Source organism: Phaenicophaeus curvirostris, chromosome 8, assembly GCF_032191515.1.
Source record: "Phaenicophaeus curvirostris isolate KB17595 chromosome 8, BPBGC_Pcur_1.0, whole genome shotgun sequence".
NCBI classification, from domain to species: Eukaryota; Metazoa; Chordata; class Aves; order Cuculiformes; family Cuculidae; genus Phaenicophaeus; species Phaenicophaeus curvirostris.
In genome coordinates this window covers 35246780-35266010 of record NC_091399.1, presented here as the reverse complement: position 1 = coordinate 35266010, position 19231 = coordinate 35246780, and the positions used below count along the sequence as shown (strand labels likewise).

The following is a 19231-nucleotide window of genomic DNA, read 5'->3' as shown; positions in this document are numbered from 1 at the left end:
AGCCCTGCACCAAACCTTTCTTTCTCTCCTCAAGCAGTTGCATACAGCAATAATTAGCATAAAACCCTCACACAGACACATGCAGCTGCATAAAGTGGCTGTGGATCTTTCGGATATCAGCTCACAGAGGCAAAGGTTATCCTCTGAATTCGCTACAGCACATCATGCGAAGGAGCCACAAGTTTTCAGCATAACAGCAATGTGATAGATTGATTATAACTTTGACAAGGCAGCACTTAGACCCACCTGCATCACAAGCAAGCCCCAGAGAAGGGTCGGCCCAGTACACTAAGAACCTGAGAAACTCCCTCAAATAAATTTCTGCAAGGCTAAATATTGTTCCTTATCAGGAATGAGCAACTCTGAACTCTTTCTAGCTTGGATGTGTCCTCTGTTTTGCGATTACTCAAAGACTTCATCCCAAATCTGATGTAGAAGTATTTTGCTGAGTGTACTTTGCCTGCCTAAACAGAAATATTATAGCAGCTACTTAAATGGTAATTGATAAATGCATAAAATTACTACCATTCAAACTGCAAATCAGTTAGCAAAATTCAATGAAAGTTTAAACATTTCATTTCATTAATGATATAAATGCATAAATTTATGGAGGAGAGCATCCAGGCATTTGGCAGTCTTCCACTATATTTACTTAAAGGTGATAATGCATTTAAACAGCACTTGAAGCAGAATATGTATTAAGCGCTAGTAAACTTGCATAGATTTATTAGCACATGCTTTTAGACTGTCTCTGCCCTGAAGCAAACTAATTTTTATTTCTGGAAATTAAAAAAAAACAGAGTAATACATCATTTTAAGACACATTAGAGAGGTTGGTATGGTAGTTATCTTAAAATACCGTATTTCTTCATGACAAGTATAGTTTTGTAGCCTTTAGCTTGTACGTGACTGACTGATAGGACTGCCTAAGAAATGCTGATAACATGCATTCAATGTTTTACTTACACATTAGTTAAAAAATAGTAGTTTGTAAAATTCTCTAGCACCTCCAGAGACTACTGAGCTGACACTTCCAGCACCTTGAAGAGCCCTGATTATTCAGAGGGTGCTGAAATCCTGCCCATCTAGAAAGAATATCAGATGCCTTTAATGGTGCTGCTAGGCAGGCATTTCAAGTCCTTTTGGGGAACTTCAGCTGATGAACAGCATAAATTGTCACAACAGATCGGAGCAAAGACAGCAAGAAAATACTTGCAGGTATTTAATGGCATTTGCAAAAGTGTTCTATTGGCATCTGCACGCAAAATGAAATATCCTAAATACTAAGGATGTATCTTGGGACAAACCCACAAGCTGCCTGCATGGTTTTCTTCATTGAAAACAGAACAGTAGAAGATCTCGAAAAGTAGAAGGTGAAGCTTGGGACTTCTCTCTGAGTTGGAAGAAAACAACGTAATTTAGATGGTCAGACAAACAAATCTGACTGTAGTGTGTGCTGTGTGTCACAGCAGCTTGCGATGGACTCCCATCTCTTCATTTTGGGAACGGTACAGTGAAAAATACTTGTGACTGAAGAATTAAATTAGAGTGAACTCACCTACTGTGAAGGGTTCACATGCCCTGTTCCTGTATGTCAAGGCTCCTAAGTGTACCTGGACTTTAAACACAAAGGTCAGTGCCTTCCCTTTTGTATAGAGGACACGGAGGAAGGTGGCATTTCTTGTATCCAGCAATAGTGCAAGGTGTAGCACTCATATTGCACTCTGAAGGCCACCATGTCCTCCTAATTAGTGTTCCTGTCATTGCAAGACACAACATAAATTAGGAACCTTCCCACTTCCCGTCGAGGTCAGAGATGCTGGCACTGTGTGCCCTGCATCCTGAAGCCAGCACAGGTTGCCATGGTAGAAATCCCCACTGTCTCATGCCTCATACAGCCAGAGTGCATGTGCAAACACGACTTTTCTGATCTGCTGCAGATACACCTCCCCTGCACTCACGTTCCTGTGTCCATATGTACAGGGTAGGCATCCTTCTCTTGGCTGGTACAGGTTCTGAATGGGCAAGCTAGAAGGAGTAGATGGCAGAGATTTCTTCCCATTTCAATGTTTTTCTGGCCAAAATCCTCTCTAGGATTCAAGATCTTTAAATGCAACCAAGAGCAGAATTTGGCTCAGAGAGTGTTTCCCTGTTTTATTCCTTTCAGCTTTTCATTACCAGCTTCTAAATCTGTAACGAAATGAGGAGTGGTTTTATGGTGCTCTGTATTAGAGCTTTGCTAATAAGTAGCTCCATTAAAAATAGTAAACATAAATCATTTATTCATTTTATGCATTTTTAAGTCCACTTGAGAATATATTTGGCGGAGCCAAGACACAAGTAAGGGTGTTAATTATTATCTTACTATGGTAATCAGTTCATAAGGCAGTTATGAGCGATGTTTGTTAGGAGGTTCTGGGGTGCCCGGAGGCTACTGAAGTCACTGTCTGGGGAAGAATCCCACCGCTGGAGCAAGCAGGAGTCTGATGGCACCACACCAAACCCCTCGAGGCCTCTGTCTGCCAGTGAGCTGAAAGGAAAGAGCAGACATCAGGTCTGAGCAGGGAACTGTAAACAAGTGAGCAGGTAGGAACTCCCAGTGCAGGCTCTCGTGCAGCAAAGTTGCTGGGGCCCCCTTAGAGAAGGCTGGCAGGGAGAGGGGTGGAAGAAGGACATACCAATGGTTTTGGTTTCTTTCTGCTCCCCCAAAACCAGCAGCAGCCTTTTCTGGGCCCTGCTGTCTCCTCAGGTCAAGGGGAACAGCTCTGCACCTCTGTGACTGTGGGTCTCACATCTCCCCCTTTGCCAGCTCCCAGTCCACTCCATGGGCAAGTAAAGACCATATCTCATGACGTTAAACACTGTGATCCAGCTCTGCTTCTCCTGCTGGGCCATTCTCATGGTATGAGGAGCCCAAATGCTTTCAATCTCTGCCAGGAGGGAACAGCTTCTTTAGTAACTCTCGCGCTGCACCTGCTACAGGTCAACAGGCAGAGTGGTGTGGTAATGACCAAAAGCCATGGGGTGGCTGATTATAGTTGGATGGCCTCTGCTTCCACTGTATTTCCAGGGAGGCCAATGACACAAAAACCGCTCTCATAAGTGGACCTTCAATCTGGAGGCCAAGAGCTAAAGCTAAGATTCAAGCACAGCAGCACATATGGACATCTTGCTCTTCTCTGCCTGATTTCTGCCTGTTCAGGGGCTCAGTAACTTCTATTTTTCATTCACTATTGCAGCAACAGGGGTGACAAGAGATAAATACTTCCATCAGCGACTTGCAGAAGGAAGGCTAACCCAGTCTCCTGAAACTGAAGGAAAACCATAGCTGTCTGCCCTCAGCCTAGGGTGTGTCAAGGAAACTGTCCATAAAGGAAGTGTTTCTGTTTATGAATTATATACTACAAAATCCCCATGGCCCTATTAGAAATGCACTTTGAGGTGCTCCAGGGGTAGCCTGTATCAGAAGCTAAATTCTTCCTGTGGGACAGAAGAAGTATTACAGTAGTTGCCGGGTAAGGGAGGAGAACAAGCCACTTTCTGATGTACTTGAAAACCAAATAATCTGACTCCTCCTGTCCAACATTAACATGGGATGATCTTATGTAACTTCAAAACACTTAAACTGATTTCCAACATGGAAGTAATTTAAAATATGCAGGCCCTTTTCTTGTCCTCCCTAATCCAGCTAGCCCTCAAAATATGACTATATGAGAGTTATCCCATTTAACTTGCACATGGGAGAGCCTATTTACCTGAGACAAAACCGTCCAAGAATATATCCCTACAGTTTAGGATAGTACCAGAGTAGGGGACTGTTCCTCGTCAGGGAAGGAAATACTGTCATTCCTATTTTGTTGATGGTCAACCGAGAAAGAACGAGGTTGAATAGCTAAGCCAAAGACACAGGAAAATCTGTATATAGGAAAATAAATACTAGATACATCCAATTCATTATTGAATATTCTGTCGGGGCTTATGCTAGAACAGCTTGCTCAGAAGTACTACTGGATTTGTCTCTGCATGAGGATGTCAGGACTGGAGCCTTGATATCTGATCTCACTGCTGGAATTCATCTGGCAGGAAGCAAGTTCTGTCTGCATATATCACCATTTTTCACTAATCCTTGGATTCTTCTAACCTGTCAGTCTGGAGTGTTAACCTTTGGTGCAGAGGCTGTGCTCTCCTTCACACCTCTTAAGCACCTCACCAGCTGAGAACTGGTGAGGGAAGGGAACTGCTCTAAAACCAATATAAGAACAATAAGAACAACAGTCCATTTTGTTTGCTCCCAGAGGGAGGTCTGAAGAACATCCCTCCTTGGACAACCATTGTCCTGACATAGCTCTAGCATCTCTCTGCCTAGAGAAATTCCTCCTTAATACAGACAGTGAGACATTTCAGAACCATCATACAATGCAGTTCAACTGACACCTTACAAGACAACTTAATTTTTAAAGAGATTAGGTTGATTCCTTCCCCTAAATTCAGTAGCTACCCCAACTGTGCCTCATGGAGAAAATCTCACCTGACAAGAGTCATGAATTATAACCAGGATAACTTTTTAATTAAAATACAGGTAGGAGAACTTAGGAAGTATGTTTTTTTGTATGGATAAAACCAATTTTGCTTCAAAAGCAAATACTTAGCCATTTTTCAGCTCAGTAGGTTGAAGCCTGGGTGTTATAAATCGATCACCAATGTTTTCTTACAGCTACAGTAGCTGACACATCTGAATCACTGGGAGCTAAAAGCATGCCAGAAGAAATGAGCACCATCAAAGCACATCAGAAGGAGACGTATAGCAATTGCTTCCCTAATGTACCTGACTGCTGACAGAACAATATTAGCTTGCTTCCTTGGAGAGTGGCCGTGCGTAAAAATGAGTTCATAATCAACAAATGTCTGTCCATAAAGGAATTGATTTAAGTATATCAACTCAAAATTAGCCCCAGTATCATTAGAGGGATGGTTTTAAGCGTAATTAATGCAAAAACCTTAACAGCATTCTTCTTGAAGTTCAATCAAGTATCTGTCAGGATGGTACGTATGCACCACTCCCCACTTCCACGGGAGTATAAATGACTCCCTCTTGCTCTGATGCATTTAAATAGTTGTAAAATCTTCATTATATCTGCATCAGATGGGTTCAGTTCACAACAGAACTGCCTAGAAAATTATTCCTCCCTCCCCCATAAAACATTACCATTTCATTAAAAAAAGATGATGACGATTAAGCAAACAATTGCGGATTAAAGCATATCCAAGTTTTTGTTTTTCTGGTGAAAAATGCATGTTAAAAAGGAGCTTCTTCCTCAAAAAGTTCAAAGGCCATGTTTGTGCCTAGATTCAAGTAAACAACAAATTTGTCGGTAACATTTCGATCGAGAGCATTATTTGTCCTAGACAACTATACAAGCTAAGTCACAACCAAAATGAGGTTATAAATCTAATCTGTGAAGGAAGAAAATCCTCAGGACTGCTATGGTAGTACCATTAAGGTACACCTGTAAAGACACGTTACAGATGAGAGTTTCAAACGTGTCTAGTAATCTGAAATATCTGAAAACGGAGGCACCAAGTTCTTTTGGGTTTGAAACATTTTTTGTCTCTTAAAGCCACAATGCTTGATAGTTTTGCCTCTCTGTTATGCAGCAAGAGGCTGTTCTTGCATGCTGCCGTCTGCAGTGCATGCGTGTGACTCCATGACAAGGAAGGGCACACGAGGCTCTCCACAAAGAGAGCTCGGGGTCAGCAGTGGAGCATCAGAACAATTCCTCATGATAACTCACTGCCCAAGTCAGAGAAATACCCAGGAAAAAGCACAGCAAAGTGTGAGCTGGAGGCCAGGAGAATCATTCTGGCACATGCTATTACAGATATCTCTCACTTCTGTCCCAACAAACCCATTTTTCTAATTCTTTCCAGAATTTTGAGATAGAATCATAGAATCACAGAATAACCAGGTTGGAAGAGACCCACCGGATCATTGAGTCCAACCATTCCTATCAAACACTAAACCATGCCCCTTAGCACCTCGTCCACCTGTGCCTTAAACACCTCTAGGGAAGGTGACTCAACCACCTCCCTGGGCAGCCTCTGCCAGTGCCCAATGACCCTTTCTGTGAAGAATTTTTTCCTAATGTCCAGCCTAAATCTCCTCTGGCAGAGCTTGAGGCCATTCCCTCTCGTCCTGTCCCCTGTCACTTGGGAGAGATACTGGCATATAAATAACCAATTCAGAAGAAGTTCTGTCAATGACTTCTGCAAGAAGGACTAAAGTTCAGTACTTATTTTCAAGTTTTGATATAATCTGGAGACAACTGTAGGAATCTTGAGTAATTTGGTGTTTCAAAAATCTAGATTTTACAATATATTTTTGAAGCATTTATATTGCAAGAAAATATCAGGTCATCCTGCCGCTCTAAGTACCTTCATATTTCTAGTACATAATATCATCATAGCTACAAAAAAAACATCTAAAGAAGTGTTTCTTTTAAAGAAGACATATGTGGCTTAATGTTAAATAATGATGTTTGAGGAAATCTGGAATGGTATTAATCATTTAAACTACTCATTGATTTAAATACGAATGTACTGATAGATGAATACGCATCTACCGGTCACATTAACCTGTCTTCACCAAACAAAATATTCCACATGATACAATGAAATGCTGCAAAAATGAGTCAATGCTTTCTAAATTTAAACTAAGACCTTTAAAAAACTAAAATGATGGAAGACTTTTAAAAGCCATGTTTCCATATTTTTGGAATACCACGCCTGAATTTTTAAGGCCTGATTTCTTTAAATATTCAGAAATCTTTTCCCACAGCTGCTCAAAAGAGTACTGAGAAGTCAGTGTCCTATTACTTAGTTCTTTGTGACTTAGGACCTCAAAGCCCTGTGCAGCACCAGTGACTGTTACATCAGGAAATATTAGTGTAAATTTGCAGTGATTTTGCCCAGTACACTGGAACTAAACCAGTCTTCAGTGGAAGCAGACGAGGCCTGGGGCTTGGTTCTGCACTACTGAGTCTACAAACTTGAAACAGGAGTAGTGGGAGGGATACAGAGGCACCTTCAGGCTTATTGTCCTTGGTTGCTGCATCATTTCAAACAGCTGTAATTTATATTATGCTCACAGGAGGAATAGGAAGCAGTAATCTGCTTTGTAGCCACAGCTTCTCTTTCACGTGTTCCACCCAATGCCATTATTTAAAGATTTGCTTGTGCAACTTCTCTATTTATTACTGGTTTGTTTTTCCTTTTGTTGCATGAATCAGGCTGACAGCTGAGCACGTGTGCCTACCATATGAAATCACGCTCAACAAGAAAAAACCCAAGACTTTACGCTCTTGGCCCATGCCCTGGACACTGACAGAAACGCAGCTCAACCGCGCTGCCTGGAGAATGACAAGGATGCAACAGCAGAATTGCAAGACAGGTACTTGTTTTCCAGGAGCAGTCTATGGGAGCCAGGGCCTAGGCTGCAGCACCAGATGTGGAAGATAAGTTCATGCAGATGATAGCATGACAGATGACAGGCAGTGATGAATCCAGGGAACAGGCAGGTCTTTAGCTACCAAAGAGACCTTGTAAATACCTCTGAGAATGCCTTCTTGGTTTATCCTGGCATGAATCATAACCTGCCAAGAAAGGCAAGTGCCTTTCTCTCCTGTACATAGCAGGAGAGTCTCCTTGGCATGGTCAGAGGCACAACCACAACCTCTCTTCCCAAAATGCGGTTTGTACACAGTAGGGAGAACAGAAACACACCACTTGTCTCATAGCTTTTTTAAGAAAACAGCTCTAAGAGCATAGTGACAGAAATACTGGTATGAGACTGTTCAGATTTAGCTGGTCACACACTGACCCTTTCTTTGGACTTTTTAGTCTCAAAGCTCAGGGTTTTGTCCATCAAGGCTGAAATCAGTCCCCTTCAGTGAGTTGATAGGTGACCCGTATCACAGACAGCAGGACTGAACAGTGTATTTCTCAAAGTTTCCAGCCCTCCCCAGGAAGGTGCCTCAGATGAAGGGCTCGGAACCCACCACTCCATTGCAAAAGCATTACATTATTCCTGATGAAGTAGGAATCAAAGTCATTCTGTACTGAAATATGAACACAGTTTACCCTTTTTATACAGTCAAAGCCTCCAGCCACAACAGCAACAAGAATTAAAACCACACTTAAAAGATGTTCAGACACAGTATATGTTTTATCATTATTCCGCAGGAATATGTTTTGTGTGACTTGGTTCATTGATTTACTCTATTTTCAAAGGCTAACATGTGGCCCCAAACAAAAAATACACTTAACGCTTTATTTATTAAACTCAGTTAAAATCACAGCACTTGTTTTGTCGAGTTTTACATAATAATGTGCTGGTTTGTAGGACTTTTATGTAATTTAATTTCAGTAAACTAGTCTGAAATAATTTAGAAAGTCTACAGAGATTTTGTGAATTCAGTGTTAGGGATGTGTGTTTCATACATTTACTTGTGTCAGAATTAAAATTCAATCTGAGTGTGGGAGTTAGTTTCTTCCCTGTCCCTACATGCAGATAAAACTGACACCGTGCAGCAGGGTAAATTCTTCCATCTTATCAGGATTAGAAGGGAGGACTGCTAAACTATGGTGCTCACCTACTCAAATATAGGAGTACTAGGTAGAAAGAGATGGTTACCATTCTGGAAGACCATTTTTCAAGTGCAGACTTTAAAGGAGTGGGAACCAATTGTCCGGTGGAAGGCTGGGACTGTGCTGTAGCACTGATGGACAGACTGCACGAAGGAGATAAGACAACAGTTCCTGCCCAGTCAGTCTGGAAAGAGAACAGCAAAACATTGGCAGGAGTAAGAGAGACTGTGTAAACTCATGGAGAAGCTATGAGCCGGAAGACACCTGGCTGTCTCAAAGACACTGACCGAGACCCACAATACACTGTAGGGCAGTGAGGAAACCAGTGTAAGTTTCCTCTTTTATTGTTTTATCTAGGTCTGTTAATAATTTTTGACAGACCTGAAGGATCCTCTTCTGAACCGACCTCCTCCTGCTGAACAAGGCTGGACCTCTGTGAAAAACTGCTTGAACGGGGCAGGAAATCAAGGGATTAGCACAGGGGTTGAGGCTGAGGCCCTGTCTTTGTGGAAGGGCAGCACATGAGGCTGGTATTCCCAAAGCAAGAGAAAATGCCAGTATGATTGTATAATAAGGAGAGTCTGAAAGAGAGATGACCCTGTGCAACGGGCCAAACACATCGGTCAAGTTGGGGTTGAACAAAGGGAGGTTCCCCAGGCAGGGTTCTGCTGTAGAAGTGAATCAGAAATGAGACAGAGGCGACTCATGAAGGGTGAAAAAAATCTCTACTGGTATCCAAGGCAGCGGGAGGATACACATCTCTGAAAACCCCACAGTGTGCCTATCTGCAGCAGTAATGACCTACACAACATTAAGAAATTGATGCTAGAGCACTTTCAAAACCAACAGCTGAGTCTGTCTGAAATTGTTTCCCTAAACCTGACTGTTTCTCCTGAAGAAACCCCTGGAAGACAAACAAGTTATCATATTTGTGACACCTGAGACTGCATTTCTTGTCCTCATCCTCCTCCACCTGCCTTCCTTCTGCTTTTTTCTGCCTCTTCTGCTTTTGTATGGACAATATATCAAGCAGTAGGATTTTGCCATCAGAAGAGAAATTGATTGCGACAGAGAGAAGCATGATGAGCAGGGAAAGAGGAAAGAGGGCAGCACGCAGACGCTAACAAGCTTCTCACGTATTCGGCACTGCTCGTCAGCTGTGACTGCATGCTGCATTCATACCATTGATACAACCTGCACAAGCGACTCTGTTTCCTTCCTTCTTGCTTCAGCTGAAGCTACACTGCAGTTACAAAGGTTCAGAAATGCTCAGCATGCATGTTTTAAATTACACCTAATTCATTTTGATATGTCTTTTTCTTAAATACGTAGACAAAATGACTGCAGTGGTGTTTGAAAATATCAAAGGCAGGTTTCCCTGGGAGATACACATCAACCTAAGTCTGTGTCTCTGGAGTGTTGCAATACAGCTCGTAGTAACCAGGGAGAAATCAGTTCTCCTTTCCACAGCAAGGGCTTGCAAAACAAACCAATTCCTTGTATCTTAAGAAAAACAGTTTCAGCGTTTAAGAAGACTTCCTCTGTTTTTTGTGAGGACTGACTGGTATCAGGACCAGAGCTCCAACAAAGTTAAGATTAGGTCCACTGCCTAAAGAGATCATTATTATACTTCGATTTCTATTAAGGTCTAGTGTAGCACTAATTCGCCAGCAAGAGGAGTGGGATGTGGGGGGAGTAATGACTTTACAGTCCTTGCCAGACAAATGCAATTGGAGACTTTTTTTTAGGATGTTATCTATCAGCCTTCTGGCAAATGTCTGTCTGGTAATAATGTATCCGTCTGCTGAAACAAGGCTAAATAATGCAACATTAGATCAATAATTAATAGGCACATAGGTCAACAAGCTCAGGACTGTTACGGGCAAATGGGATGTGAAGGGAAGGGCTGGCTTTAGCCAGCTGCCAGGCCAGACATGGCAAGGGCAGCTTTGCAGGAAAATGAAGGCAAGAGTGTCTGCAGCAGAAACGCAGACGTCTCTCCATGCTCACATCTGCTCAGGTCATGCCTACCCATGGAAAATGGGAACCCACTAGGGTGGCACTTCCCAGGGAATAGGGGATCCCTCCATTTGAGGGAGAGGAGCAGAACCTGCCTTTTGATTCTCACCTTCACTGAAATTCCCAGAAATGCTTTGTTCAACACCAGAAGGAGGACACAGCTCTAGAAGCTGCTGTTTCCACCACCAGATGTACAAAACCAGCACACAAGATCATCTCTTTCTTTAAATAAAAGGGAGGCTTCATCACACCCACCTTTACCTGCCAGACATTCAGGTGCCAGCGATCAGCTAAGGCTTTCCCTGACTAGAGGAGCAGAAGTGTTCAGGTGATGTCTCTGAAGGTGTTCTCCACAGGGGGAGACCAGACAACCTTGGACTGGACAGTTTTAGATGTCTAAACATGATCAAACAAATAAACACAAGGCAAAATGTTGAACTCTCTGTCCTTCCCACGACTGAGTGGTCCAGAAAACATCAGTGAGATCACATCTCCTGGGACAGCAGCAGCAGCACCAAAGGCAGGTTGATCTTCAGACCTCCAGAGATGTGCGCACAGCTCCCAGAAACAGAAGTCAGCTCACAGAAGGAAAAGGCGATTAGAGTATCCCATGCTGTTGATTTGGGAATCTAACTTCTCTGAGCACACCTATCTGCCCACATGAAACGTGAGGAAAACAGGCACTGCTGATTTTAGTACAAGCTGATGGTAACAATAGCTGAGGTCACCTAGTCACCAAGAAAATTTGTGCCTGAAGTAAAATGGAAAGAGAAAAGTATTAAACTTACCATATGAAAATGAAATAAAAATCAAAGGAGACATCAAAATAGAAATACAGAGAATGAGGTGCTAAAATAATAACGTCTCTCTTCTGAGAAAAGTGCAGAAAGTCACAGTGTTTTGCTAATCACAATTCCTCACCAGCAGTCAAACCAGGACTGTGGGCTCCCACTCAGTACAGAAGCCTCCTGACATTACTCGGGATCCAGGGACATAAATGCAAGATTAGGGTTGCTATTTGTAGAGGAAACAAACTCAGGAGTCTGGCTACGATTGTGAAGACTTCACCATCTGCAGTTACAGTCAATTATCCACATGTCACTAGTTCAAGCCGATCTGTGCATACATGCACCCTGCACCACGGGATCCCGCTACAATAATCTCAAGCCATGCACAAGGACAGTGTAGTGTGAACGCACTATCCTGGTGTAGCAAGTATGCTCTGCGTGTTAAACTTATCTTACTAGTAGTAACAAATGTATGTGGGGAAGAATTAGACTTTGACTAGGGTGGGTGGGTTTTTTTGGTTGGTCATTCGAGTTTGAGGGGGGTGTTCTTCTTTTTTTGAACATGGGTCTTGTATAAGGAAACAGAGCAAACATCAGAGCTACATTTTCAGAAAACCACAGCCTACTTACAACCAAGGCAGCATAGAATGAAAACTGAAAGTAGAAAAGAGAATCACAAAGGCAATTCTAGTAACAAGTCATTTTAAAAAAAATATGACCAAGACAGAAAAATCCCAGATTAATATTTACAGTAAACTTTGCTTTTAACGTTGTGCGATAAATTAGTTACTGAAGATTTTGTCAACAGGATTTTCTTCAGAGTGAAGTCCTAGGGTGTGCAGAGGCTGTTCTGTCCTCTAGCATGTTTCTAAATAGCAAACACTGATTCTGCTCACTCAAGGAATTCCACCAGGCTCAGTGGAGCGGCACCAACTACAAGTGAGGTCAATATGCAATCCGTTTCTGAAGGAAGATAAATTCACAATGGAAAAGTCATGCAGTCCCAACAGTACATACAGTCAAGGCTCTCCAGAATACGTTATGAAGCTTTTCTCTTTTCTTCTTTTAACAGAGCACATGGCTTTTGGGTTCAAGTGTGTAAAAGCACCAGAGGACTTGTACACATCACCTCATATTCAAGCCACCCAAGCACTTGGGAGTAGATTCTACGGAATTTAGTTGCTAAGTGCTAGAGCCACCTTTCTCTCAAACCCTCTGCCCAGAAATCACTATGCCACTTTCCTGGGAGTTTCTGACCTGCCAAGGAATCCAGCTGTGGCAGTGGCTAAGTGGGGCTTTATTCAGTCACAGTGCACACCTGCTGAACTATGAAAATCTTCACTCAGCCTTAGGACTGTAAGCTTTGACAATAAATACCAATGCAATTTATTTCTGTAACATGCTTCGGTACACAATGCTGAAGGAGGGTGGGCCCTGGAGAGAGCAAGGGGCCCTGCATCACTGGGCAGTGACAGAGGAGCATGAGCGTGGCAGCCTGCTCCTCATAAAGGTAATGTCTCCATCCTCTCCCAGTCCCCAACTAGCTTCCATGAGGGCACAACCAGCTGTTTATGTGCCCCATTTATATGTCTGAAATCCTGTGAATGCTCCTGCAAATGGCTAAGGGGAAAATGTACCTCTAAGGGCACCTGCAAGTGGTTCCAAGGTGCAAGACACTGAAAAGGAAAAGGAAGTATCTGGCACCTAGACTTAAGCGGAGTGTAGATTTTACAAATTAAAGATACCACAGTTCTACAGAAATTATCAGATGAGAGACTCCTGGAAAGATGACTAGTATGTAATTTTATAAAGAGCCTTAGGGACATAGACATCCATTTCCCCTTCATTCTGAGTAGCTAATTCCCTTCTCCTCCTTTGAACATCCACTGAGGTGATGTGGGATGTCATTAGGTTCTCTGCTTCTCTCCTGACGGTAAAAAAATGAAGGCCATTTTCCCCAATGCATAGAATTGGATTTCCAAGGTTCACTTCGAGAGTAAAAGCAACTACTGCATAGTTCAAAAGTAATTACTTTGATCATAAAGACATTTTTCCCTCAACTTAGCTGTCCTGAAATCAGAAAGCACCTTCTATCCATACACATAGTCCTCGCCATCTTCTCACTTGCACAGGTCTATTCCTCTGGCCTCTCTTTATGCCAGATCCATTTTTACTGTACAAAGTTCCTCTGTTCTATAAGGCAAAATACTTTTCATCAATTTAGACAAAAGACTTGGACCTCAAAAGGTACTGTGTTCTCCTAGCAGGAGTCTGGTAGTCAGCAAATTCACATTGTTTATTTTGTATGTCCAGTTACTTGATCCCAACTCCTTTCTCACTCATATAGTAGGAAGGATTATTCTTCTATTCATACCTCACAGTCTTTTAATGGATTTAGGGCACAGCTCTTAAAAATGTATAAGAGAGACAGGCATTGCGTGATTTTGCTATGGATATTTTATGAGCAAGTCTGGGTGCATGCTGTGTGCATGAAACAGAAGACTGCACAATGTGTTACCAGGGCAGGATCTGTGTTATTATGTCTTGCATTCAAAGCTTCTGAGAAGTCTTGGGCAAGAAAAATAACAAAACAAAGGCAAGGGAGAGACACCATGATCAAGTAAATGGGTCAAGACAGCACCGATACACTGTATTCGTTGTTATTCATTGTTACACTCCACCTAAGAGCTATAATTCAGTCATTTGTCAGAGAGTAAATTCAATTTAGGAAGCAGCAGCCTGGCCCATCCTTTTTTATTGGCTGTTATTTGAGGGTTGCATTTGGCAGTTAATTGTCTTAAACTACTACCTTGAAAAGACGATACCGGTACCTTGGGTTTTTTCACTTCTGCACCTGCAGCAGCCATCATAATATGTTTTGGTATGAAGAACTTCAGCCTTTATTTATCAATGACAGAACTGACTTTCACTGCTACTGGTCTGATAAAAGGCCTTGGTTAACATTTTCCAAAGCATCTCACTGACAATGAGGACATCAATGACATTCAGGCATCTAAATCTCTTAGGTGTGTTTTTTTAAACACATCTAAGAGAATCTGTTTTTCTGAGGAAGCTGGAACGTGCTCAGTACTTGATACCTTCCTGTTTCCAGCTTAACTGTGTAACTGCTTTACTTCATCTTTGAGTTAAGATCATACTCACTGAGGCCTAGGTCTACCAGTGTTACTAAACGAAATAGTCTGGATGCAACCTCTGGTCTAGCAAGTCCTGAGAAAAGCTGAGTGCCGGACACTAGGAGGGCAGCCCAGGAAGGAAGCCTACAGCCTCTACTTCTTACCTTCTTTCCCTAAGCATCTATGATGACTGATCCCTGTAAGCAAGGATACAGGTAAGGTGTCCCCTTCTCCTAATCCAGTACCAAATTTTCCTCTTTCATATTCTAATCACTGTGAGCAACCTGTTCTACAGGGAGGTGTCCCTGCCCATGTCAGGGGAGTGGGAACAGGATGATCTTTAAGATCCCTTCTGACCCAAACCATTCTGTGATTCTATGATCTGCAGGAGTAAGAGCATGATGAATATCGGACCTTCTCCTCCCAGGTGAGTTTCCACTGTACACAACAGGGACAACCCAAATTCTCCATCATTGTCAGCTTGAGCTTGCAGATGCTGGCAGTTGGTTTTTTTTCTGTGGGTTGTAATCTCATTTATCACAATGGGCCTGTATATAAGAAATGAAGCACAAAAGCTTAATCTATTCATGGAAAAGGATGGACACAGGATGGAAGTAGGGATGCACACACACAATTCACTGCTCATCAGCCTTTCAAAATTTAATTCCCCAGCCACCACTGCAAATACCAGCAGATGCTATTTATATTTTCTTTATTCTATTTAGACTGTTTTCAATGATAGATAACTACAAAGCAATACACTCATGCGATGCATTACAACTCGAGAGCTGAAGGAAACTGCAAAGCTGAGTACCAGTAACAAATACTCAAATTCTACCTGCAAGCACATGCATATACGGGTAGCATCCCATCTAAATCTAAAAATGTCAGCGTTTTCCTTATTACCTTACTGAGAAGCAAGCTTTTAAAGAATCTGCTCTGTTAGGGATAGTAGATTCAAACTTCTGTTTCAGTGCAGACTCACCACCAGGGAGGGCATGGAGGAATTTTTACACATTACTTTTACATGTCACCATCTTGCTTTTTCACTGGAAAGATCAGAGTCTCTTACAATATATTCAATGGATCCACAGTTTATACAGCAACCCCATAATAATACTTAGAACATACACAGTCTTTTGTAAATATTAGCTTATTATCCTAAATGTAACAACTTCTATTTGCTATTTATGAGAATGCTCTTTCTCAAGATGCTTCATAGTAGAGAAATGTAAATGCCTCTGAAGTGGTAGTTTCTATAGAAACTTATCTTTCCAGTGAATCGTAGAATAAACAGCCTAATTTTCCACTTTGCTTTAAAACTCACAGAAATCTGGATCATCTTTTCAAAGTGGCAGAAAATAACACTTTGCATCTCTGCAGCCATTTATGTCTTTGAAGCTTGCTGTAAATACAAACTACTTATGTCTTCAGGAGTATATTTAAGTAGTATTAGTTTCACTGAGAAGAAGAGTTAAAACAGCAGGTAGAAGACTTTATACAGAGCAGGAGGTCACTGCCTAACAGCTTACTGTGCTGTATTGTTGCTGGATCTATGACAGTTCATCTTATTCCAATCTCAGGAACCATCAGTTTCACTTCCATCAAGAAAAGGTCTCTCTCAGTAGCAGCTATAGAATGAGGGCTGAATACAACCCCAAAACAGACAGCAAAAGCAGTGGTATTTTTTCAGAAGCTGAGTTGTTTTTCCCAGTGGATGTGAAGAGTTACTAAGTTCATCTCAGGGCTGGCAGTGCCGCTGCACAGCAAAGCGCAGCATGGAATGACACTGGTCTGGGGCTGGTTAACCTACAAGACATGCAGCTTTCAAGAAAGCTAACACCCAGAACCCATTTTCCCTGGCACTGACACAGCCCAAAGAAGCTCCCACAAGAGCAGCAGCGAGGAATTTTGGGCCTCCCCTCAGCCCATTAGGGAACACTGTGCTCATTATTTTACTCGGGGAAGGAAGGTGAAACTCAATTGGGTTGAGTACCCACTTCTGATTTTTTTGTTACGACACTTTTTTTACAGGGAACAACCAAAACAACATGTAAAACATGGCCCCACTTGCCTGTGAATGATGCTTTTCAGTAAGGAACCTGAGATGTGTTTCTCCAGGCTCCTTCTCACTGCCCTGGAGCTGTTTCTGCTCCTTGGGCTGCTATGGAAAACTGCCCGGGCATCGGGCACTTCACCCCACAAGGTGTTCAGGTGCCACTTTTTCCTGTGGTTAATTGTGCTGCACATCCCCAGGCCTGCACAGATGCTGTGTGTTAGTGCTGAGATCAGAGCTGTAGGAGTCAGCCCTCCTCCACACACCAGATGGCTCGCTCTTCTACGATTGTTTTTAGCGCTTACCTATCTGCTCCTCAACTTCTGAGAGTCATGTGAATTTGAGAAAGGAAAAAAGGAAAAGACTTTCCCAACAACTAATAGAAAAAAAAAAATTATGGTATTTCCTTTTCACGTTATCTCAAAACAAAGAGAATACAATCAAGAAGCATTTGAACCATCTCAGAGAGGGGAGAAATCAAGAAATAGGGGCAGCTGGAGATGTGGGAAGTTCCTCAGAATCCAAAGAGCATGGACTGCTTGGTCAGTGCTCTCTGTGCCCTAGAGACAGAAGGAGACACACCTCAGAGCAGAAGACTACAGCGTCGAATGTTCTGGCTGGCTTCCAGTTTCACTGCATAATCAAGAGTGGGTATTTTCCAGCTTAACCTTCTCCTTCCTAAAACAGTGATATTTGAAAGATGCTAAATGTGTCTAAATTTAGCAATTGCAATCTATCGTCTGATTTCACTCTCTCACTTTTAGGAATGGATGTGGTTTGTTTTTATCTAAACAAAACACCTTGCACTTTTGCACTACCTTTGCAGTAAACAAACATGTAAATATATAAATAAATAGAAACAAGCGCAATTGAGGCGTTTTATAAATGTGTGATACTTCTCAGGACTTTTTTTCAATCCAGTATGATTATACTAATTGCTGCGGTATATTCTGCAAGTTGAACCAAATCAGCTCCTGGAGAAATATAATTATGTCTAAAATTTTTTTCTCAAACTTGATTGCACGAAGAACCTGAAAGTGTGACCCATCTGCATTCTCAAGACTTGCAAACAAGAAACATATTACAGAAGCCTGTCTCAGATTTGTGGATATCTGTCCTAGGAAAGTGTGGTGATATTACACGTTAAAATAAAAGACTGGCCATTTTATCACCAAAGCCTTGGATCATGTCATAACAGCATTTGAACTGGTGGCCAGCACACAGCACTCCCTCTCCAGTAACCCGCACTCAGAATGACAAGCTGGTCAGGAGCAAATCCAGAACACGACGGGGTCAAAATTGCATCTTGCAATCAAGTTGTAGAGAAGCCAAGCAAAAGGTATGGGAAAGTGCCCATTAAAAATAGGTAGCTCTACAAGAACACCTTCAACCAACGATGCAAGTAGAGCTACTGTCCCTTGATTTTTCCTTGCCTGTTGCAGACCTCTCCTTCCTCCTGCTTTGGGCTTCTCAACTGTACAGCAGGCACAATTGAAGAGTAAGGCAAGGTGTGCCAGGTGCCACCAGTGGTTCCTGCAATCATCTCAAGGGTATCCAGCAACCCGTAGGGGTGATAGAATTGCTAATAGGATTGCTTTGGCCTGCATGGATATGGCCAGGAGTGCATTATCTATCCAGACAGGGATGTTGGTTTTGGAGTGAACTAGAAAGACAAGCATTACCTCAAACAGGCAAGCTCAGTATCCTCACGGAAAAAGCCAGGCTTACACCCCCACCCATCACTGTATTGTCCTCCATTTTCTTCCTAGGGCTAGGGCTTGATGAACAACCATTTTCCTTTTCCCCACTGCTAATGTCTCTGTTGCTCTCATGCCATGGTCCCACTTAACTACATCGATATCCTTCCATACCACAGAACCCCATTCTCCCCATCCAAGCTTTCATTTCTTCCCCAACTTCTCCCATTGCCAGAAGCCCTGTCTCCTCCTATTCCCAGCGGAGAGTGCTTTGCTCCCCATCTGAATTCCTCCCTCCCTATGTGGGCGATGAATCATTCAGTGTAATGGCATTTTAAAAACTCCACAGAGAAGGTAGGTAGACTAAAACCTGAGTGGGAGTGCATAAAAAGTACATTAGTGGGTGCCTTCAACCCAAGTCCAGAAGTTCCCAGACTTCCTTGGTGTATGAAACCATGTATCCTAAGGGCTGGACACTTCCTCCCATGTTGATGGCAACCACCACAACCAAAACTGGTGCCATGTTATATATATGAATATATAACTTCTAATGTTAAACTTCATTTATCATTATTACCATATCGTATGATTATATGATACCATTAGCATATCATAAATTACAGAAAATTCAGAAAGGAGTTAGTTAGAGAGGTTATCTAGAAAAAAAAGAATTGAAAAAGTGTGTTTCTATCCCATTTTAGCTTTCAAGGGAACAGATCTCTTACCATGAAACGCTTCCATGTCATTAATAGTGCCCTTTCTATGAAAAGCCACTGAATGCAATATTTTTCAACTCATGGCTTATCAACTATTGCCTTTTCTGATGAAAGCAGAGTTCAATTCTTGTCCTAGCCCTACAGAGGTTATCTTAGCTTATGCATTACCAACAAAAAA

The 19231-nt window shown here is 42.2% G+C and overlaps 1 protein-coding gene across 1 annotated transcript in view; it reads right to left on the bottom strand.

Moving 5' to 3' along the window:
- Window positions 1–2252: 2252 nt before the first annotated feature.
- Window positions 2253–19231, bottom strand: part of LOC138723044 (uncharacterized) — an 88158-nt gene continuing 71179 nt past the window's right edge. Inside the window, exon 5 of the mRNA XM_069861835.1 lies at window positions 2253–2530. Within this exon, the coding sequence (XP_069717936.1) occupies window positions 2374–2530 (157 nt within the window). The 3' untranslated portion in view covers window positions 2253–2373. The remainder of the gene's footprint in view (window positions 2531–19231) is intronic.